The 24966-nt window shown below is 37.8% G+C and overlaps 2 protein-coding genes across 2 annotated transcripts; one reads left to right on the forward strand and one right to left on the reverse strand.

Annotated features, from left to right (window-relative positions):
• Nucleotides 1–831: 831 nt before the first annotated feature.
• Nucleotides 832–4733, reverse strand: LOC133327414 (organic cation transporter-like protein). Its single transcript, XM_061535970.1, has 5 exons — nucleotides 4401–4733; nucleotides 2789–3047; nucleotides 2302–2719; nucleotides 1043–1549; nucleotides 832–979 (listed from the first exon to the last, which is right to left on the reverse strand). Exons 1-5 carry the CDS (start codon nucleotides 4731–4733, stop codon nucleotides 832–834), a joined length of 1665 nt encoding a protein of 554 aa, XP_061391954.1.
• Nucleotides 4734–17885: 13152 nt separating this feature from the next.
• Nucleotides 17886–24762, forward strand: LOC133327416 (organic cation transporter-like protein). Its single transcript, XM_061535971.1, has 7 exons — nucleotides 17886–18079; nucleotides 18202–18458; nucleotides 18539–18688; nucleotides 21777–22191; nucleotides 22364–22605; nucleotides 24281–24554; nucleotides 24609–24762. The coding sequence occupies exons 1-7, from the start codon at nucleotides 17934–17936 to the stop codon at nucleotides 24760–24762; spliced, it is 1638 nt and encodes a 545-aa protein (XP_061391955.1). The 5' UTR covers nucleotides 17886–17933.
• Nucleotides 24763–24966: the final 204 nt, after the last annotated feature.

Consider the following 24966-nt stretch of genomic DNA (forward strand, 5'->3'; position numbering starts at 1 on the left):
CGTGAAAATCGGTTCAGATTTAGATATAGCTCCCATATATACTTTTCGTCCCTATATGCACGAAATTTGGCACATGTTAATGGTGCACAAAAGTCCCTTTATAACTTTCGATTTGCACGAAATTTGGCATAGCGTACTGAATGAAGTCTAGAGTAATGTGTGTTAAGTTTCGTAAAAATCGGTTCAGATTTAGATATAGCTCCCATATATATTTTCGTCCGATTTTATGTAAATGGTGCACCAAATTCCCTATATATCCTACGATTTGGACGAAATTTGGCACAACGTACTGAATTGAGTCTAGAATAGTGTGTTGTAAGTTTCTGAAAAATCGGTTCAGATTTCGATATAGCTCCCACATATACATTCGTCCGATTTTACATACCAAACTCCTAATGTTTGTCCCATTAACACGAAATTTTGCACAACGTATCAAATTGAGATTTGAATGACGTTCTTTCGTTTTGTTGAAATTGGTGCAGATGCAGCCATAGCTTCCGTATGTATTTGAACGGGTGTCTGATTGAAATTGAATTTTTAACAGTACCGAATAGCGTGTATCAATTTTGCTATAAATCGTTTTCCATTAATTTGTCCCATGCTACGCAGACGACTCTAAATCTGCACGAATGAAATTAAATTTATCATGAGTTTTCATAGGTGGTGAAGGGTATCACATATTCGGTTTTCAATTGTCTTTAATTTTCCATTCCATTTTCCTCTTTAGAAAAAAATACACCTTATTTATAATTTAATTAAACTATTTCCATTTTATTATTTATTAATAATTTCCCTACACTATAATTACAATTAAAAAAACCAAACACATTTCTAAGAGCTTGTACTTAATTTCCGTTGAGTATTTTGATTGTCGTCAGTGTCTTCCTTGCCCTGGCCTCTACTGCCACAGCATGGGAAGAAATACCATTTTTCACCGATGCCAAAGACCTCACCATCACTGAGAGTGTCTGGCAGTTTTCTGAAAAAAAATACAAAATTAATAAAAATCAAATCCGAATTAGTAATTCTTCGAAATTCTTACTTATTCAATGTTTCCGGTAAAAAGAGGCACAATATCGACCCGGCCAACATAATAATACTAATGAAAATCGATGGCAGAGGACGATAATAATTGGCCAAATACAACACATAAGCATTAAGGAAACTGCAAGCATAACCAATTACGTGGATATTAGCCACACCACGTCCACGAACACTTGTCGGTATTATCTCTGTGCAATATTGTGCCTCAGCATCATAGGCCACCACGGCACCATAACGTCCCAATCCAACCATAATTGCCAACAATGTGGCATTAGCTTTCGGATCCATATAGGCCACCAAGAAACCAGTAATCGCTGTTATAATACCACCCAATAGCAACGATATACTGGCCATACCCTTACGGCCAATGATATTTTGAAAAGCTATGATGGTCAGACCAGCTGGGATATAACATACTGACGTATACGAGAAGAGGTGCAAAGGTTCCGAACCCAAACCTTCCATGTTACGGGAGATAATATCAAATGACATGGTGATGATGACGCTGAAAGGGGAGAAGAAAAATGAATAATGAATTATTTTCGGGATTTAAAATTTTAAGTACGAGCGATAATGCTAATGGGGCTGAATTATGATTTCTATAGGAAATCTTCAATTCAGCCAGACTGAATTGAAGGTTTCCTATAGAAATCATAATTCAGCCAGACTGAATTGAAGATTTCCTATAGAAATCATAATTCAGCCAGGCTGAATTGAAGATTTCCTATAGAAATCATAATTCAGCCAGGCTGAATTGAAGATTTCCTATAGAAATCATAATTCAGCCAGGCTGAATTGAGGATTTCCTATAGAAATCATAATTCAGCCAGGCTGAATTGAGGATTTCCTATAGAAATCATAATTCAGCCAGGCTGAATTGAAGATTTCCTATAGAAATCATAATTCAGCCAGGCTGAATTGAAGATTTCCAATATAATTCATAATTCAGCCAGGCTGAATTGAAGGTTTTCTCTAGAAATCATAACTCAGCCAGGCTGAATTGAAGATTTCCTATAGAAATCATAATTCAGCCAGGCTGAATTGAAGATTTCCTATAGAAATCATAATTCAAACAGGCTGAATTGAAGATTTCATATAGAAATCCTAATTCAGCCAGGCTGAATTGAAGATTTTCTATAGAAATCCTAATTCAGCCAGGCTGAATTGAAGATTTCCTATAGAAATCATAATTCAGCATGGCTGAATTGACGAAAGTTGAAGCTCTAGAAGCTGCATACCCTTGAGTAAGTGACATACCTCTTTATTAACAAAATAATTGTGAATTTCCTTAGCCGCGGTGTTTTGAACATTCCCCAAAAGGTGTCGTTGTTGGTGACTTTCTCCTCCTCCAACTTAATTTTTTGTTTATAGTATTCGACAAACTCTTCGAAAACGCTATCCTCAACCTCACGACCATTAAATTTTGCTACACGTTTGAGGCATTTCACAGCACTATCATATTTTTGGCGGGTCAATAACCAATTGGCGCTTTCACAGGTGAACAGGGGATAGATAAATACCAGAAGTACAGGGGTCGATGCTACCAGCAGATATTTACGCCATGTATGCACCCACATTGCACACCAGGGTGAGAACATTAGGCCAGCACAATAGAAGACAGCTGGAACAATATTCAGGCCAAAGGTACGTTTCTTTGGATTCAGGTATTCGAAAGCTAATAAGTAAATTACAGATTTGGTTACACAAGATTCAGACTAATAAGAAAATATTATTTATGACTTACCCAATATATACATGAGAACATAAAATGTATCTGTCGATAAACCGGATATAAAACGACACAACGAAAACATGGGTACGGTGTGCACAAACGACGTCAAAAAATCACCAATGCCACCAGATAAAGTACTCAGAATTATAGCTGGTAGACGACCAATTTTATCTGCTAGAAAGCCAAAAGTTATGGTACCGACAACAGCGCCAATGTAGTAGAATGATTGTCCAACGGCATTATTAAAAGCCTGGCCACAAACCCACCCTAGCTGTGAAGAGAACCATAAAGGAGCCCTCATCAATATTGAGTTGTAAAACTGTAGCATACTTTAAGGCAAAACAAAAATCATTTAATGTTTGAGAAAATAATTTTAAAATGACAGTTTGTTGTATGTGGATTTCAGAAATGAAACTGAATTTAATGACGCAGGCTGAAATGAAGATTTTCTTTAGAAATGCTGAATTGAGGATTTCCTATATAAATCCTAATTTAGTCAGACTGAATTGAGGATTTCCTATATAAATCCGAATCCAGGGTGAATTGAAAATTTCCTATAGAAATCTTAATTCTGTCAGGCTGTATTAAAGATTTCCTATAGATATCCTAATTCAGAAAGGCTGAATTGAAGATTTTCTATAAAAATCCTAATTCAGCCAGGCTGAATTTAAGATTTCCTACAGAAATCCTAATTCAGCCAGGCAGAATTAAAGATTTCCTACAGAAATCATAATTCAGCCAGGCTGAATTAAAAATTTCCTACAGAAATCCTAATTCAGCCAGGCTGATTTGATGATTTCCTATAGAAATCCTAACTCAGCCAGCCTGAATTGAAGATTTCCTCTAGAAATCCTAATTCAGCCTGGCAGAATTGAAGATTTCCTAAAGAAATCCTAATTCAGCCAGGCTGAATAGAAGATTTCCTATAGAAATCCTAATTCAGCCAGGCAGAATTGAAGATTTCCTATAGAATTCCTAATTCAGCCAGGCAGAATTGAAGATAGAAATCCTAATTCAGCCAGGCAGAATTGAAGATTTCTTTTAGAAATCCTAATTCAGCCAGGCAGAATAGAAAATTTCCTATAGAAATCCTAATTCAGCCAGCCTGAAGTGAAGATTTCCTATAGAAATCCTAATTCAGCCTGGCAGAATTGAAGATTTCCTAAAGAAATCCTAATTCAGCCAGGCTGAATAGAAGATTTCCTATAGAAATCCTAATTCAGCCAGGCAGAATTGAAGATTTCCTATAGAATTCCTAATTCAGCCAGGCAGAATTGAAGATTTCCTATAGAAATCCTAATTCAGCCAGGCAGAATTGAAGATTTCTTTTAGAAATCCTAATTCAGCCAGGCAGAATAGAAAATTTCCTATAGAAATCCTAATTCAGCCAGCCTGAAGTGAAGATTTCCTATAGAAATCCTAATTCAGCCAGGCTGAATTGAAGATTTCCTATAAAAATCCTAATTCAGCCTGGCAGAATTGAAGATTTCCTAAAGAAATCCTAATTCAGCCAGGCTGAATTGAAGATTTCCGATAGAAATCCTAATTCAGCCAGGCCGAATTTTCCCGATAATTCACTGGATTTTTTGAAGATTCCATTGAGTCCTCATCTTTTGTAACTCACCTCCATTGTTATGCTCTCATATCCAACTTCATCCTTGAAAATCCACTGGCGACACAATAAACCCTGTGCGGCCACTGCAGTACCATTAGCATCCACACTTTCCAATAATGTGCAGTGAGGACTCGAAACATCCTCATAAATATTATGGATTTCGTCAAATGTCTTATTCCCCAATTCAGGATGATAACACCAATGTTCCGGGGTGAAACTTATCAATGTCTGTGAGAAATAATGCATCGAAGACAAGACATTCGTATAGCCAAACAGCAACAGCACCACCCATTGGTATGGACCAAAATTGCCACATTTTTCAAGGACCCGATCAAAATCCATTGTGGTTCTAACTTTTTCTCCCGCACGTTCTCTTGACGCGACAAAATAAACTTCTATTAGAATTTCACCGTGTTTCAGCGAATTTTAAATATTCCGACAAATGGTTCACATCTCCGTCAAATTCTAATTTCACAATGATCGCAATCTGATGCAGCGGGTTTTCTTAACAAAATCTCAAACCGTCTCTAATAAAATGGCTGGGCTGTAAATTGTCGCCGGATATCGTCAAAACTTTATGATCTATTTGCGGTTATCTTTCGCTTTAGTTACGCCAAGAGAATCGGGTTAATTATCGCGCACGCTTCTTCCTCCCATGGGGGATCGTTGTACGAACTTGGTCATGACGTTGGTCATTCTCGAAATTCTTAACCCAATTCGGAATGTATTTCAAGTTCAGATAAGAATACGCAAAAAATTCTGATCAGACAGACTACCAACAAATAAACAAATGCTTCTCAAATATTTCTGTAGTTGTTATCACAGACGGCGCTATTTCCTGCAGTAGCATGTTCTGTGTCGGATGAAAGGTATTCCGAATTCGCCATATGATGCTTATGCCGATTTTTTATTTACTTTTTTCTTTACTGTTTTGTTAGGGATTATTAACTCAACATTTCTTTTGTTGTTAACTAAAAATAAAACTGCACAGTGGTACAATTATCAATTTGTCATGGCTGAATTGGGATTTCTATACGAAATCTTCAATTCAGCCTGGCTGAATGAGGATTTCCTTAGGAAATCTTCAATTCAGCCTGGCTGAATGAGGATTTCTTTATGAAATCTTCAATTCAGCCTGACTGAATTAGGATTTCTATAGGAAATCTTCAATTCAGCCTGGCTGAATTAGGATTTTTATAGGAAATCTTCAATTCAGCCTGGCTGAATTAGGATTTCTATAGGAAATCTTAAATTCAGCCTGGCTGGATTAGGATTTCGATAGGAAAACTTCAATTCAGCCTGGCTGAATGAGGATTTCTTTAGGAAATCTTCAATTCAGCCTCGCTGAATGAGGATTTCTTTATGAAATCTTCACTTCAGCCTGGCTGAATTAGGATTTCTATAGGAAATCTTCAATTCAGCCTGGCTGAATTCGGATTTCTATAGGAAATCTTCAATTCAGCCTGGCTGAATTAGGATTTCTATTCAGCCTTGCTGAATTAGGATTTCTATAGGAAATCTTCAATTCAGCCTGGCTGAATTAGGGTTTCTATAGGAAATCTTCAATTCAGCCTGGCTGAATTAGGATTTCTATAGGAAATCTTCAATTCAGCCTGGCTGAATTAGGATTTCTATAGGAAATCTTCAATTCAGCCTGGCTGAATTAGGGTTTCTATAGGAAATCTTCAATTCAGCCTGGCTGAATTAGGATTTCTACAGGAAATCTTCAATTCAGCCTGGCTGAATTAGGATTTCTATAGGAAATCTTCAATTCAGCCTGGCTGAATTAGGATTTTCTATAGGAAATCTTCAATTCAGCCTGGCTGAATTAGGATTTCTATAGGAAATCTTCAATTCAGCCTGGCTGAATTAGGATTTCTATAGGAAATCTTCAATTCAGCCTGGCTGAATTAGGATTTCTATAGGAAATCTTCAATTCAGCCTGGCTGAATTAGGATTTCTATATGAAATCTTCAATTCAGCCTGGCTGAATTAGGATTTCTATGTGAAATCTTCAATTCAGCCTGGCCGAATTAGGATTTCTATAGGAAATCTTCAATTCAGACTGGCTGAATTAAGATTTCTATAGGAAATCTTCAATTCAGCCTGGCTGAATGAGGATTTCTATAGGAAATCTTCACCCAGCCTGGTTGAATTAAGATTTCTATAGGAAATCTTTAATTCAGCCTGGCTGAATTAGGATTTCTATAGGAAATCTTCAATTCAGCCTGGCTGAATTAGGATTTCTATAGGAAATCTTCAATTCAGCCTGGCTGAATTAGGATTTCTATAGGAAATCTTCAATTCAGCCTGACTGAATTAGGATTTCTATAGGAAATTTTCAGTTTAGCTCCGACTTTTTTAGTTAAAAATCGAATGTTTTCCATTTCACCCACTGTGCATTGCCATATTATATTAATGTTAACTTATTTTTATCGCACAAAGACATTGTGTTTTAAATTATCTTTCAAGATAAAATTTAAATTATTTTATAATATTTGAACAATTTGGCTGCAATTTTTATTGTTTATTTGTCACGGCCAAATATCGTAATTAGTATCAGGAGAGTTTTGTTGGAGACCACCCCTATAAAATGGGCGTGATTAGTGATTAAATGTTCGAAACAGTAGATTATAACTGGTAGTATTTGCACACGAGTCTTATTATGTTTTTTTTTATTTTATAACAATGGCAAAAATTGTTTACCGTAAACAAAAAAGTATACGAGACCTGGCGACACCATAACCTAATTTAGATGAAAGATTTTTTCAAAATTTTACAAGATAATTTATTTTGAAAGGACAACGCCATAAGATAAGGGTTGGATTTTATTTTATGATTTGAATTGCTTGTGTGGATTTATGACGTAAATAGAAAAAAATCTAAGACAATTGATAGGAATTTTCCCATTTTAAGTTCAGGTGTACCTAGGTTGCTAGTATTAGGCAAAATATATTTAGTTATTTAGCTTCCTGATGCTATAGGGTATCAACAAATCGATGCTACGGGTCTTTTAAAGCTTTATTTGCTTATATTTTAATTTTGTTGTCAGCTGTGGGAGAAAAATGAAAAGCTAAATTTCTGAGGTCTACTTTCTGCCTGGCTGTTGGGATATTCCAGTTATAAACTGGTCAAATATATACCCCTTAGGCCCATAGATGTGTAACTGTGATTTATTAGGATATTTTTGTTTTTCAAAAATATTTGTTTTACACTTGTTAGGAGCCATGGCCTTAGATAACTGGAACTAATTAAATATTTGCTTTAATATTTGAACAGATTAACTGGTAAATAGTAACAACTTAACAACAGGAATAATCTAACGAATTCCGAACTTTGTATAACATCCACCATGATGATGAAATGGGCATAAATTTACTATTTCTGTGAAGGAATTTTATATTTACTTACTTACTTAGCTGGATTGTTACAGAACGGTTGTTCCATAAGTCGAGCTTAAACAAGTGAAAAAGCGTTAAGTTCGGCCGGGCCGAAATTTGGATACCCTCCACCATAGACATACTGACAGGTACTAGAAATGAAAATATAGGTAACATCCCAAAAAGTGAACATATGCCGACATTTCTAAAAACTGATTTTGTAAACCATAACGTAAACATAATACAAATTTCAGAAATTTTTAATGGATAATTATGCCCTCAGCCTTATGGCTAATGAGAGTGTACACATTTTAACACGGTGAAAATGTGCCTCATCGAAATATTGGTTCTAGACCCCATGTTTCTTTGGAAAAAATCCGTTTCAGAAAATTTAGATTTCATCCGAACTTTGCCCATCTTATTATTTCTTCCAAACATAGTTCAAATTCGAAGATGGTGAATATCGGTCCACCCCTTCTGGACCCTCCACGCAGGGGCTAGGTCTAAATGCGGCTATAGTTCATTATCGAAACTTACGTTCTACCCCAAAAAGGGTGCAAATATTAATAATTTTTGGTAGGGAGATTTGTTACCATAAACGTCTACAAAATACCAAATTGCAGCATATTCGGTTGAAAAACGCGCTCAAGAACCCCAAAATTTCGAAAATTGGAGGTACCCTTATATGGGGGCTATCCGAAAAAATGGACCGATATTCATATTTTTTGTGGAGAGATTTGGTACCTATTAAGAACTCAAAATACTAAATTACAGCTAATTCGGCGAAAAAATACGAGAAAACCCCCAATATACTGCGAATTTGGAGGTACCAGAGAAAGTGGACCTATATTTATAACGTGGACCGATAAAGTCCATCTTCGAACTTGACCAACCTGCAGACAAAAGACGGTCAAAACACACCAGAAAAAGTGGACCTATATTTATAATTTTTAGTGGGAAAATTTGGTACCCAATAAGAACCCAATGTACCAAATTTCAGCGAATTCGGTTGAAAACTGCGCTCAAGCACCCTAAAATAACGTCATTTGAGGGGTACCCTTATATGGGAGCTATGCCTAAACGTGGACCGATATAGCCCATCTTCGAACTTGACCTGCCTGCAGACAAATGACGACTCTATGCAAAATGTTAGCGTTCTATCTCAATTCGTTTAGACGCTAGAGTGATTACAACAGACAGGCGGACATATATATACTTCATAGGGTCGGAAATGATTATTTCGATGCTTTGCAAACGGAAAAACAAAACTAATATACCCTCCATACTATGGTGGAGGGTATAAAAAGATTTCCAAGCGCGTCGGTCTTGTGCGCATGTCATGCAATTTGAAAGACCATGCTCCGAAATGTTGTCTTCTACTTGGACTTTCTATCTAATTCGTGGCCTTCCCCTTCTGCGTGAACCATTAGCAGGCTCGCTTTTATATGCCTCTGGAGCTGGGACATTCTCATTCATTCGCACAACATGACCTAACCGCCGTAGTCACTGCAGCTTGGTTCATTTGACGCTGATATTCACCGTCGACGCAGATCGGCCCGTAGATATTTTGGGAAAATTTTCTTTCAAACACCCCAAGAGCTGCCTCATCTGATTGCGCAAGTACCCATGTTTCAGATCCATATAACAGCACGTGTAGTACTAGGGTCTTGTAAAGTGTGAGTTTGGTCTGGCGTGAGGTGGCCTTGTTTCTAAACTGCTTAATCAGACCATAGTAGCATCTGTTGGCCAACACTATCCTTCTCCGAATTTCAAAACTGATGTCATTAGTTTTATTTATGAAAAAAAAATCTTTGACTACCTCGAAGCTGTAGTTCTCAAGTTCCACAATTGGTCCGAGTCTACTGGACGTCTTGCGCATTGATACCATAACCTTGGTCTTTTCGCCGTTTACAGCCAGGCCCACTTTGGCAGACTCCTTCTCAATTTGTTCAAAGGTGGCTGTTACCGTTCGCAATGTTCGACCCATTTTATCGATGTCATCGGCGTAGGCGAGTAACAGTGTTGTTTGGTGTACAGAGTGCCATTTCTGTTCACCTTTGCGTCTCGTATGACCTTTTCCAGCAGGATGTTAAAAAGAGCACACGACAAACTGTCACCTTGTCAGAATCTCCTTCGGTATTGAAGGGCTCCGATAGGTCCTTTCCGACTTTTACTGCTGATTAGTACCTGCATAGACGTATTAATTTTGCAGGAATGCCAAACGCAGACATGACTATAAACACCTCTGAAAGGATAGGGCTGTCGAATGCGGCTTTATAGTCTGGTCAATGGTGGATTTGTCAGGTCTGAAGCGGCATTGGTATGGTCCTATAATGTCATTGACCATTGAACGTCTTGTCTCCTTTTTTTGTGAACGGGACACAGTATGCTGAGGATGCTGCTGCATCCCTCTAGCCAAATTGTAATAATCAGCTGGTGCATGCTCCTGACCAGCATCTGACCACCAGTCTTGAATAGTTCGGCTGGTAAGCCATCGGCTCCTGCTGCTTTATTGTTCTTCAGCCGATTAATTGATATTCTGACCTCATCTTGGCTAGGTGGTATACACTCTATACCGTCATATCTTATTGGTTCTGGGGTATCTTCGTTGCCGCCACTATTTGATACTAGAAGCTTTTCAAAATGCTCCTTCCAGATCCTCAGCACGCTGTCTGTATTTGTCACCAGGTTTCCTCCTTCATCTCTACAGGAATATGTGCCTGAACCAAAGCCTTTGGTTTGGTGTTTTACTCGTGGATAACATTTGCGGTCTTCATTCTGACTGCTGTACATCTCGATTTGCTTCACATTTATCTTGTTCTTTCTTCTTTTTCTGAAAACACGTTCACATTACGTGTTGCTACTGTCTGCAGCTTTTCGACGTCGAGTTTCCGTGTTGTGTTAGATTGCATCTTTGCTGCTACATTAAGACGAGAGCGAACCTTGGCTGCTACAACGTAGTGGTCCGAATCGAGATTCGCTTCTCGGATCGATCGAAGGTCTAATACACTGTGTGAATACCTTCCGTCTATCACAACATGATCAATTAGATTTCTCGTTGCTTGATCAGAAGAAATCCAGGTGGCCATGTGTGTATCGAGATTTTTGAATCTGATGCTGCTAACAACCATGTTTATTGCTGCCGCGAAGTCAATCAACCTAATGTCGTTGTCGGATGTTTCTTCATGGAGGCTGAATTTTCCGACAATGGGACCAAAATATGTTCCCTTTCCGATTTTTCATGCTGTTTCTAGGCGCTCGTAAAATATGTCTTTGGCCTGCTCATCTTTGTCTTCGGTCGGATTATGGGCGCGAATAAGACTGATGTAGCGGATTATAGCAATTCGCTCATCTACTGTAGTGAATCAGAAGACGAGGTCTTTTATTCTCCTGTTGACCATAAATGCGCAGCCAAATTCATATCTCGTTTCATGGCAGCTATAATACAGTGCGTAATCGTCTGATTTACTTACGCCTGTCCCTTTTCAACGGGTGATGAAAAATAGTTACCCCAGATGACACCGCGGGGATGTCAGTGTCCACAATTGAGATGAAAGAGGGACCATGATAATCCTGGACATCGCCATGTTAAAGCCAATCAGAGCCGTTGCTTGGTCTCTATCATCCCCTACGCCACGCTTGGGGGTCAAATCTCCCTACTAAAAAAATTACCATGCCACAGACCACGATATTCATATAATGATACCAAATCGGTAACCATTAGGTATCTTTATATGAATTTTACAGTGACGACAAAATTTTCAACATATTTATAGTAAATTTTAATAATTTCAATGAGCATCAGTGATTAATAATTGTACTGTTTCTAATTTAAAATTTTGAAAGTCATTGTAATCAATTTACAATTGAATAATTTAATTCTATCGCAGATTTATATGCGGCATTCCCTTTGTAGTTGATACCGCTATAATGAAAAGGTTCAATTTGTTTATACCCTTCACCACACTGTGGTACAGGGTATCATGTATTTGTGCATATGTATGTAACAGGCAAAAGGACCCATAGACCCATGGTTCCTTTTTAGAATATGCATAGAATCACTTTCTCAGTCGATTTATGCATGTTCGTCTGTACGTCCGTCCATGTATTTTTGTGATGTATGTCACTGTAGTCACTGTAGTCACCAGGTTTCCTCCTTCATCTCTACAGGAATATGTGCCTGAACCAAAGCCTTTGGTTTGGTGTTTTACTCGTGGATAACATTTGCGGTCTTCATTCTGACTGCTGTACATCTCGATTTGCTTCACATTTATCTTGTTCTTTCTTCTTTTTCTGAAAACACGTTCACATTACGTGTTGCTACTGTCTGCAGCTTTTCGACGTCGAGTTTCCGTGTTGTGTTAGATTGCATCTTTGCTGCTACATTAAGACGAGAGCGAACCTTGGCTGCTACAACGTAGTGGTCCGAATCGAGATTCGCTTCTCGGATCGATCGAAGGTCTAATACACTGTGTGAATACCTTCCGTCTATCACAACATGATCAATTAGATTTCTCGTTGCTTGATCAGAAGAAATCCAGGTGGCCATGTGTGTATCGAGATTTTTGAATCTGATGCTGCTAACAACCATGTTTATTGCTGCCGCGAAGTCAATCAACCTAATGTCGTTGTCGGATGTTTCTTCATGGAGGCTGAATTTTCCGACAATGGGACCAAAATATGTTCCCTTTCCGATTTTTCATGCTGTTTCTAGGCGCTCGTAAAATATGTCTTTGGCCTGCTCATCTTTGTCTTCGGTCGGATTATGGGCGCGAATAAGACTGATGTAGCGGATTATAGCAATTCGCTCATCTACTGTAGTGAATCAGAAGACGAGGTCTTTTATTCTCCTGTTGACCATAAATGCGCAGCCAAATTCATATCTCGTTTCATGGCAGCTATAATACAGTGCGTAATCGTCTGATTTACTTACGCCTGTCCCTTTTCAACGGGTGATGAAAAATAGTTACCCCAGATGACACCGCGGGGATGTCAGTGTCCACAATTGAGATGAAAGAGGGACCATGATAATCCTGGACATCGCCATGTTAAAGCCAATCAGAGCCGTTGCTTGGTCTCTATCATCCCCTACGCCACGCTTGGGGGTCAAATCTCCCTACTAAAAAAATTACCATGCCACAGACCACGATATTCATATAATGATACCAAATCGGTAACCATTAGGTATCTTTATATGAATTTTACAGTGACGACAAAATTTTCAACATATTTATAGTAAATTTTAATAATTTCAATGAGCATCAGTGATTAATAATTGTACTGTTTCTAATTTAAAATTTTGAAAGTCATTGTAATCAATTTACAATTGAATAATTTAATTCTATCGCAGATTTATATGCGGCATTCCCTTTGTAGTTGATACCGCTATAATGAAAAGGTTCAATTTGTTTATACCCTTCACCACACTGTGGTACAGGGTATCATGTATTTGTGCATATGTATGTAACAGGCAAAAGGACCCATAGACCCATGGTTCCTTTTTAGAATATGCATAGAATCACTTTCTCAGTCGATTTATGCATGTTCGTCTGTACGTCCGTCCATGTATTTTTGTGATGTATGATCCGATTTGGATGAAATTTGGCACAAGTCACTTATTTGGCCCAAGGACGATCCCTATTGAAATTGGAAAAAATCGGTTCAGATTTAGATATAGCTCCCATATATAGTTTCGACCGATTTTATGTAAATGGTGCACCAAACTCCCAAAATTGGTCGATTGAGACAAAATTTTGGACAGAGTACTGAATTGAGTCTAGATTGATATATGCCAAGTTTTGTTGATATCGGTTCAGATTTCGATATAGCTTCCATATATAGTTTCGTCCGATTTTATGTAAATGGTGTACCATACTGCCAATATTGGTCCGATTGAGACAAAATTTTACACAGAGTACTGAATTAGGTCTAGATTGATATATGCGAAGGTTTGTTGAAATCGGTTCATATTTAGATATAGCTCCCATATATTTTCGACCGATTTTGTGTAAATGGTGCACCAAACTCCCAAAATTGTTCCGATTGAGACAAAATTTTGCACAGAGTACTGAATTAGGCCTAGATTGATATATGCCAAGTTTTGTGGAAATCGATTCAGATTTAGATATAGTTCCGTCCGATTTTATTTAAATTGAGCACCAAAGAGTCGAATTTAGCCCGATCGGCACAAACATTTCACACAAATTGCCTAATTAGGTCCAAATTTAGCATCTCTTGTATGTACCCAAAGTGGTGAAGGGTATCATATAGTCGGCCCAGTTTGACTTTTGAGCTTTCCTTAGTGTTCTTTTTAATGGGGTCCACTGTTCTACGCCCAAAATCGATTAAATCATTATTTCCTCGCTGACGTCTAACTTTCTTCAATTGTCTTGTGTGATACTAAATAAAAAAAATAATGAAAAACTAAAAATCGGAAATATCGCGTGCATCTGTTTTTTTAGATTTTTTTTATCAATACTCATATAGAATAACAACAAATCATTCATTAAAAAATTCACCTGTGTATTCTAATACAGTAAAAAAACAAAAATAACAAATTATAAAAAATACTAAGACCTCTCACAGACTAGAAAAAAACTATAATTTTTTAAGTAAAACCGTACTGTGACAAATGTTTGAAAAAAAAAACAGATTGTTGTTCGGAACAAAAGCAAAACTGGCAATAAACTCAATTCAGTATCGCAACAACTTTGTCAAGGAACAAATCAGATAAATTTAACAAAATTGCATTAAATCTCATTTACAAAAAAAAAAAAAAAAAAATAATAATAATAAATATATCAATTAAAAAAATTTTGATAACGGTGAAAAACACAACAAAAATAAAATATTTCCTTTTTTGCGGTTTATTTTACACTTTCATTCAGTGGCTATTTTGTTTTTATTCAATTTTCTTTTTGTAATTGTTCAAATGAAATTAATGTGTTCGCTCTGCAAATTGAGCGAAATTAAATAATTTGTATATATTACATACCTACATACAAGTATGTACATATATATATATATTTTTTTTTTTGTGAAAAACCGAGAAGACGGCAATAATTCAACATTCATCATTGCTGTGCTCTATCTCAAAATCATCAGTATTCACAGTAATATTTGATTATCGTTCGGTTGTTCAACTATATTCGAAAATCGCGAAAATTATTGTCGGAATATAATAAACGGGATTATTTAAAAAGAAAAACAGCAGCAAAAGTGATTAAAAAATAAAACACAAAATATTTTTAATTTTAATATAATGAAAAGAAACGAATTCCACTTGATAATTGAAATAATATATAAATATTCGGAATCCTCTAGTTATTTTTATGCATTAGCAGACTTGAGAGAGTCTTTATACTGATGAGAGACTTTCATAAACGAGATGAAAAGCTGCAGGGATTCTTTATAGACGAGCTGAAGCACGGAGTCTTTATAGACGAGCTGAAGCACGGAGTCTTTATAGACGAGCTGAAGCAGGAAGTCTTTATAGACGAGCTGAAGCAGGGAGTCTTTATAGACGAGCTAAAGGAAGTCGACATGTACCTTTATTGATAATTTTTTAATAGATATATGTGAAAACCCCGAAATACTTCCAAAAATCCGAAATACATTAATATAGACAGTGACATAGGTAATAAAGCCAAAAGAATGGGAGTAAATTTTCAGTAGAACCTATAAATAGTCCCAGTCCTTCCTGAATTTTTTTGTAATGATTGCCCCAATTAATTTCTTTCCAGTAAAATGTCTCCCTAAGAATCTATGATCTTATTTTCACTCTTTTCCTGCAGGCTGTTTCTTCCCGTTATCATTTGTGTTGGCAACCTTTTCACCATTCCAACCTTTTGGAAAACAGATGAGATCCCTGACCTGGTAAAGATTTCTATAAGCCTACCAAAAGAAAAGTATCTTTTCTTCGTTCTCCTCTCTGTGAAAAACTTCTAGCAAACTGTAGCATCACATAATTTCGTTTGCCAGATCTATAGGATAACATCCGTTTTTTTTTTTGCATCAGATGTCGAGAAGCTCATTTGGATCATGTTTTTGAGTCCCCGCCTATGACGAGGTACAGATGCCCCAGAAAAGTATTATTTAAAAATCCACGCCTGAAGAGGTACATATGCCCCAGAAAAGTATTATTTAAAAGTCCACGTTTGAAGAGGTACAGATGCCCCAGAAAAGTATTATTTAAAAATCCTCGCCTGAAGATGTACAAATACCTCAAACAATATTTTTTTTTAAATTCACGTCTGTAGAGATACAAATGCCTCAAAAAATATTCTTTAAAAGTTCACGTTTGAAGAGGTACAAATGCCTCAAAAATATTCTTTAATCAGTAAGGAAAAAAGTAAAGTCGAACTGGGCCGACAATATGATACCCTTCACTACTTTAGGCATATTCTACATATGTATATTTACAGATGTCGTCCTTTCGAAGGATCATTGACATGAAATTGAACGAACATAAAAATGCGATATTTATCTAAAAGTAAACCGACTAACATCAATCCTTACACATGCCATTCTGTAATCTATTCCATACTTTGTAAATAGATTTTAAGCAAACTTTACGCACGCTACTTGGTATACTTCACTGTTTAAAATGTAATATCAATCAGGCACCCATTGATTATTTGGTTTACAATCAACATGAATAGGTCGATATTATATATGGAAGCTATGCTATATCTAAATGTGAATCAATTTCAAGGAAACTTGCCGAGATTAATTTATACTAATTTCAGTACGTTTTGCCAATCGGCCTAGCTATGGGTCTTTAGTACACCATTTACTTAAAACCGGGCGGAAATATATATAGGAGCTCTATGTAAATCTGAACCAATTTCAAGAAAACTTGACACAAGAAAGGTTATAGTAACTTCAGTACATTGTACAAAATTGTGTGCGGGTCGGCCAATCTTTGGGTCTTTAGTGCACAATTTACATTAAATCGGACGAAAATATATATTGGAGCTATATCTAAATCTGAACCGATTTTCACGAAACTTGGCCACGTCATTTTTGACCTAATTCAGTATTTTAAGCTAAATTTCGTGATAATCGAAAGATATATAGGGACTTTGATGCGTCTTTTACCTTAAATCGGACGAAAATATATATGGGAGCTATATCTAAATCTGGACCGATTTCCACGAAACATAGCACACATCATTCTAGACTTAATTCAGTACGCTGTGCCAAATTTCATGCAAATCGAAAGGTATATAGGGACTTTGGTGCAACATTTACCTTAAATCGGACGAAACTATATATGGGAGCTATATCTAAATCTGAACCGATTTTTCCCAATTTCAATAAGGTTCGTCCTTGGGCCAAATAAGTGACTTGTGCCAAATTTCATCCAAATCGTATCATAAATGCAACCTGTACTTTGTTTACAATTTATCTCGTTTCTTTTTGCCTGTTAAAAACATATGCACAAATACATAATACCCTGTACCACAGTGTGGTGAAGGGTATAAAAATCAACGCCTGAAGAGGTACAGATATCTTTAAAAAATCCGCATCTGAATGGGTACAGATGCGTCAAAAATATTCTGAAAAAATCCAAAACTGGAGAGGTACAGATATCTGTAAAAAAATCTGCAAAAAATGTTTTTGACCCATGAAGAGGTTTATATGCCTTATCGTCGCTCAAAAATTGATTAAAGAATCCTGTTATTCCTTCATTCCTTATTAACGGAGCTACGCAAATTTTCAAGACGTATTCGTTCTACCATAACGCCGTAATAAGCGTAACGCCTGCACTAATTATATGCTCTGACTTACTTGCATTTCAGCGATTATAATAATTAAGTAAATTATTTTAATACACATGTGAGCTCACATAAAAAAATCAACAACAACAACAAAAATATTAATACAGCGTGATGGTGAATAAATAAATTGACGAAAAACTTTTACACGCTTCCTCACAAAAAAAAAAAAACAAAAAGCTCAAACAAAAACAAACTGAAAATCAAAACAATTCTCGTGTTTACAAACAAAGCACAGTGACATTTAATTTGACAAGTTTACTGAGCACATTGACCGGTAACGAAACCAATAACAAACCACTAAGACGTAGATACGGTGAGGCGAGGTAGAGAGATACGATAATAGAAAACAGCTGCTTGCCACCGACACGACCACCGACAATATGATAGAGCTCGACAAGATTCTTGAGAAGTGTGGCGATCGTCATCGTTTACAGGCGATCATGTTGTTGCTCTTTTGCGTCATCAATCTGCTCTCGGCCATGCATTATTACTCGCAAACGATTATCAGTTTTGTGCCCAAGTATTGGTGAGTAAGAAATGTATGGGAGGTGGGTATTCGATTTTTTTTTACCGAACACTGTTAGGCCGGTAAAGTGGTTGTTAGTTTCAAAAAAATCAAATCATTGTTCATTATATTACTTTTTTTAGGTGTGCTGAAGATTTGCTACCATCTGAAGGTTATAAACCTTCCGCTCCCACCCAATCTTCTTGTATTTCGCTTCGAAATAATTCATCACAAAGTTGTTCACAATTCCACTATGATTACTATATGGGCTATGAAAGTCTGACCAGTGAATTAAATTGGATTTGTGATAATGCCTGGAAATCCACCTTGGGTCAAAGTATGTTCTTTGTTGGCTCCGTTGTGGGTAGCTTGGTATTTGGTATTCTGGCGGATATTGTGGGTAAGTGTGAGACCTTGAGGATTTGGATATTTATTATTATTATTTTTTTTGAAAAATAATTTATAAAAATTTCTTTTTAGGTCGCTTACCAATTTTAATAATTGCCAATGCGGTGGCAATGCTTGGAAATGTCCTGACCATATTTGGAACTGATTTGGTTACATTTTCATTCTTTAGATTTATATCGGGACTGGCCACCGATAGCAATTTTGTTATGATGTATATTTTGGGTGAGTAATAAAAAGTATTCCGAAGGGTAGACGTTTTAAAGGGAGCCTTTATAGAAGGTCTTGTAGACGATTATAATTATATCAGAGAGACCGTATAGATCAGATGAACTTTGTAGAGAATTTGAAAGACATTAAGTCTTTAAAGACGAACTGATGTTTTATACACGAGTTGAAGGACAGATAGGTAATAGGCTGTAGATGAACTGAAGCTCAGGGAGTCATTTAAGGCGGGTTAAAGCTCATTAAGCTGATCGGAATGTTTATAGACTAGCTGAAGGTTATAGGAGACCTTAGAAACGAGCAGGAATTCAGGGATTTTTTTGTAAACGTAGACAGTCTTTATAGATGAACGGAAGGAAGGATTGGAATTTCAGGTATTTTTCATAGTTGAGGTAAAGGTCACGGTCCATAGATGAAGGTCAAAGAGCCTAATAAAAGAGCTGAAGCTCAGGGTGTCTTTATATACAGGCTGTAGCGCTGTAGTTCAGAACGTCAATATATGGGTGTGTTAGTAGAACAGGTGAAGGGTAAAGGAGACCTGATGTTCGAGATTTTTATAGATTATGCTCAGGAAGTGTCTATTAAAAAAAAAAATGAGGATCATGGGTTCTTTAAAGACGAGCTGAAGCTAAGGGACCCCATTATAGATCAGCTGAAGTTCTCCAAGTTTTTTATGATGAACGGAAGAGCAGGGAGTCTTTATAGACGAACTGAAGTTCTAGAAGACTTTTAAGATGATCTGAAAGTAATGCGTCTTTGTAGCTGAATCGTGAGGGAATATTTATAGACAATTTGAAAGCATCTTTATTACAGAGCTGAGGCTCAGGGAGTCCTTATAGATGATCTGAAGCTCAGGGGGCGAGCTGAAGCTAAGGAAGTCCTCATAGACCAGCTGAAACCAGGAAGTTTTTATAGACGAGCTGAAGCTCAGGTACTCCTTATATACAAGGTGGAGCTCAGGGAGTCTGTAGACGGATTTTATATGTAGACGAGGTAAAGTTCAGGGAGCTTGTAGACGGACTGAAGGGAGTCTATATAGATGAGCTGAAGAGAGTCTCTAAAGACGAACTGAAGGTAGTCTCTATAGATGAGCTGAAGGGAGTCTCTATAGATGAGCTGAAGGGAGTCTCTATAAATGAGCTGAAGGGAGTCTCTAGAGACGAACGGAAGGGAGTCTCTATAGATGAACGGAAGGGAAGGTCTGACAAGACTTTGTAAACGTGGTGGAGAGAAATTTTAATATTTGTTTGGGTCATACTTCCTGCCCTCGGAACATGACTGTAAGACAGGGACGTACGAAGGGGGGCGGCCCCCCCAAAATAAATTTTTGTCACAGTAAATTTATGTTTGCAACAGCGAATTTTTTCATTTTCTACTACCGGGTCCCCTCCCGAAATGAAATCCTGTGTACGTTTCTGCTGTAAGATATAATTATAGAGTGCAAGGCAATTAAGTCGTTATTGACTAGCTGAACCAATTCATTTTTAAATTGTTTTTATAGACTGATTTTATATTGAGGCTCTTATATGGACTTCCGAACCCAACCTCGGATCGTCTACAGAAATGCTTCTACCATCAACTTCATATTTTGAAATGAACTTCCCCTGTACCCTTCATTCGTAAATAGAAAAATATGTTCCAGGACCTTCAGCTCGTCTATGGAAATAGGCCACCTGGACTTGCGATAAATCTGGATTATATAGAGGAAAACTTATCAGATGTCTGTCTATAGAAGTTTAGTCTTTTTCCTATAGTAGATCAACAGTTTTTTAATGGGGGTCCTATGGTCTTTGATTGTGCTCTAATCTTAGTTTTCTTAGCTTTCAGTCAGCCAGTCAAAATTCTATCCATAGAATCTCAGACTTGTATCAATAATGGTCCAGCCTATAGTTCATAGTATTCTAGCCCTCTGTCTATAGGAGGTTCAGCCATCTGTTGATATTATCTCAGCCTTCTGTCTAAAGGAGGTCAATCTTCTGCCTATTGAATGTCATCCTTCTGTCCATAGTAGGCCAGTACAGCCGTCGCTCCTTCTGTCAATAGAAGACCAGCCCATTGTCTATAGTAGGTCAGTCTATTGCCTATTGGACGCCAGACTTCTGTCCATAGTATCCCAGCCTATATGAGGTCAGACTTCTTCCAATTGAAGGCCAGCCTTCTGTCTATAGAAACCCAGCCTTGTGTCTATAATGGTTCAGCCATCAGTATATGGTATCTCTGTCTTCTGTGTAAAGGAGACTAATCTTCTGCCTATTGAATGTCAGCCTTATGTCGATAGTAGGCCTGTTTTGTCCATAGTATCACAGGCTTCTGTCAATAGAAGACCAGCCCACTGTCTAGGGAAGGTGAGTGTACTGCCTATTGAACGCCAGCCTTCTGTCTACAATGAATCAGCATTCTGTAGATAGTATCTTAGTCTTCGGTGTGTTAGCTTTCTGTCCATTTAATGCCAGCTTTTAGGACCATAGAACACCACCGTCCTACGTCAGCCTATTGTCCAGAGTATCCCAGACTTTTGTCCATAGAATATCTGTCTTCAGCCTTCTGTTAATAGAAGCCATGCCTTCTGTCTGTAATATTCCTGTCTTTTGTCCTGTACTCCAGCTTCATGTCTATAGGAGCCCACCTAGAAGGAATCCTGTCTGCCTATAGAAGTACCCATGGCTGTCTATGTAAGTTCAGAGTTCTACCTATAGAAAGTCAGCCTTCCTCATAGCATATAGAAAACCAACGTTCTGTCAAGTCAGATCATGTAATCGTAATTGTAAAATATCATGCTTCATCCGTCTATAGAAGGCAATCCTTCCTATCTGTAGAAACATTGCCTTCTGTACAGAAGGACAACATTATGGCTTTAGTAGGACTAACTTCTGTATATAGTTGGCCATTTCCCAGCCCATCATCTTCTTTATGGACGTTCTGTCATATTTGGCTCTTCTGTAAATCTTTCTTGGACCTTAAGATCATCTATCTAGACCCCTTGGATCTCTGCTCTATTTAATCTTGCTTTATAACCTTTGTTGTTATTCCCTACCATTTGATGACTCACCCTTTTCCTTTTTTCTTCGATTTTGGTTTTCTTTTACAGTTATGGAGTATTTATGCCCTTCACTGCGCACCATCGGCCTCAGCATCTGTATTGGTTTCTTTTATTGCCTAGGATCAATTGCCGCACCTTGGATAGCCGTTCTAATGCAATCGTGGCGTGGATTCCTTTTGGCCACCTCCATACCCTTTCTGTTGGTGCCACTCTTCTATTTCATTGTACCCGAAAGTGTTCAATGGTTGATCTCTAAGCAAAAATACGATCAGGCTGTGGAGTGTTTAAAACGTGTGGCCAAAATAAATGGTAAAGTGGTAGATGAGGCGGCTTTTGTCGACTTCGTCGAAGAGTGCAAACGTAGCCAAATGCAACAGCCCAAAGCCAAAGTGGAACCGAATCTGTTGGGTTTATTTGCCAGCCCACGTCTCAGGCGTAATACTTTGATATTATTTTTCAAATCGTAAGTAAATGGCGCTGCGCTCAGGCGCATGCGCTGCTATTGTAGCATTTAGGCAAAAAGTTCTTATGGCTAATGAGCTGTTATTAATGTTCAATTATGTGTTATGTGGCGGAAACGTGATGTTGTGATCTGCCTCCTCTCCTCCTGCTTCCCCTGGCTGCTTGGGGTTTAGTATGGTGATCACATTGTGCTACGATGCTGTCTCACGTAACGTACAAGGTCTTGGCATTTCACCATTTGTCATGTTTTCATTGAGTGCCACAGCCATTTTGCCAGCCTGTCTACTTCTAATTGCTCTGCAAGATCGTATCGGTCGCAAAGCCATGGCATCAATGTCTTTGCTACTGAGTGGCATATTCATTTCGACAACGGGAGCGCTGCTATTCCAAAGTTCGGAATCGTCTAGTGATCAGAGTAAGTACATTTGGGGGAGGGTATTTGTTAGTATTTAAATGTGATCGCCAAAATCAAAGTAAAGGTGGATTATCAGGCGATTTTTTTTTCTAAAGAAGAACAATCTTTGGTCTATAGAAGTCGCAGCCTTCTGTCCATAATATGCCAGCGTTCATACAGAGAAAGCTAGCCGTCTAGATCAGCCTTCTGCCCACAATTCTATATTCTATCGATAATAGGCCAGACTTCTGCCTCTAGTAGGTCAGCCTTCTAGGTCAGTCCACAATATCTCAGTCTTCCATCGATGGTATGCCAGTTTTCATACAATAGAAGCTTTCAGTCTATAGAAGGCCTGTCTTCTAGTGGAGTCTTCTGTCTATATAAGGTCAGTCTTCTGTCGAATCGTAGCCTTCTGTCCAACTTTCTAGGTCAGTTTTCTGTCCATAGAATCGTAGCCTTCTGTCCATGTGAGCGTTTATTCAGAAAGGGCCAGCTTTCAGCCTTCTAACGATAGCCCAACAGTATTCTGCATATAGAAGGTCAACTTTTTAGTTCAGTCTTCTGTCCATAGTATTTCAGTATTCTGCCGATAGTAGGACAGCCTTTTCGCCATAGAAGGTCAGCTTTCGGTTTATAGAAAGCCTACCTTCTAGGTCAGTCTTCTGTCTATAGAAGGCCAACTTTCTGTCCATAGTATCGTAGCCTTCTGCCCATAGTATCAAAACCTTCAGTATGTGAGCCTTTTGAACGTAGAAAGTCAGCGTTTTTTTCAGGACCATAGAAGGCCAGCTATATGCCATTCAGGTCCATTCTCTGTACATAGAAGGTTAGTCTTCTAGGTCTTCCTTCTATAGTTTAGTTAGTTAGGTCAGCCTTCTACGTCAGTTTTCGGCCCATAGTATTTCAGTCTTCTACCGATAGTAGTACAGTGATCTGCCTTTTGTCTAATGAAGTCCAGCTTTCATGGTCAGGGCATTATACTTATAATTGGTCAGCATTCTGTCTATAGGAGGTCAGCCTTGGTCTATAGTAGGTCAGCATTCTGTTTATAGAATCTCAACTTTGTGTCCATAATGTGTCTATAGGAGGTCAGCTTTCTGTTCATAGTATATCAACCTTATCTCAATAGTAGATTAACGTTCTGTTCACAAAAGGCCAGCCTTCATGATCAGTATTCTGTCCGTGGTATCCCAGCCTTCTGTTCATAGAAGCCCAGTCTCCTATATAAAGAAGTCCAGCTTCCTGTCTATAGGAGTTCAGCCTCTTGTTGACAGAAGAGCTCCTGTTGGTCTTTAGAAGGTCAGCCTTCTGTCTATAGAAGATCAACCTTTTGCATATAGAAAACCAATATTCTGTCAAACGATGCCAACCTTTTGTGAGTAGAAAACCTGCATTCTGTCTATAGAAGCATTATTTCCATATTAACCCCGCTGTCGGCAGACTATAGCAGGTCAGACTTTTATATACAGTTTACAGAATTATATTTTTAGAGAACCGGCCTTCTACCTATAGGAAGTCAGCCTTCCAGGTCAGTGTTCTTTACAACTATTTCTGAATGTTTCCACGACAGAGGGGTCTACGATCCGAAACGACCCGAGTCTTACTCGGCCCACGTCTGTCACCTCAGCCCATTGTGTAAAAGCAATAGTGCCGCTACAACAACAACTATTTCTGAAATTGCTCTCTTTCCTTTTAGATGTCACATTGGTGGTAATCCTCTCGGTAATCGGACGTTTTGGCGTTACGGTGGCCTATAACTCTGGCGCCCAATATGCGACCGAGTTAATACCAACTTGCGTACGCGGACAAGGTGTAGCCGCAGTACATGTTATGGGTTACGGTTTTACTTTCTTTAGCTCATATATTTTACATACACGGCAATATTTCTCACCATTGCCGGAGATAATTTTGGGTTTCATATCGTTGGTGGGTGCAGGACTGTGCCTACTGTTACCAGAGACATTAAATAGGTGGGTACTTTTTATGTTAAGAGATATTAAAATTAAATATAATTTTATTTTCAGAACACTTCCGACAACCCTCAAGGATGGTGAAAATTTTGGTAAAAATGATCGCTGGTTTATGTTCAGTTTTATGGAGAAACGTACCTTATCGGTGGATACTTTGACGACGTCCACCACTCCCAGTACACATCCGGATAGCAGTGCATATTTTTAAAATATTGTTGTGGAATGTGGTTTTTTAGTACAATTGAAAACGATTTGCCAAAGAAATAGAAAATTGAAATACAAAGCTATAATACCCTAACAACATTGTTGTGTACCTTATAAATATACCAAAAATTAGCCACATAAAAACTGCATACCCTTCTGTACATCTACAAAAAAACTTTCAGACCACCCTCTTATATATAAAGGCTCC

Source organism: Musca vetustissima, unplaced genomic scaffold, assembly GCF_032173495.1.
Source record: "Musca vetustissima isolate MV318-11 ecotype Yass unplaced genomic scaffold, APGP_CSIRO_Mvet_v1 utg3975, whole genome shotgun sequence".
NCBI classification, from domain to species: domain Eukaryota; kingdom Metazoa; phylum Arthropoda; class Insecta; order Diptera; family Muscidae; genus Musca; species Musca vetustissima.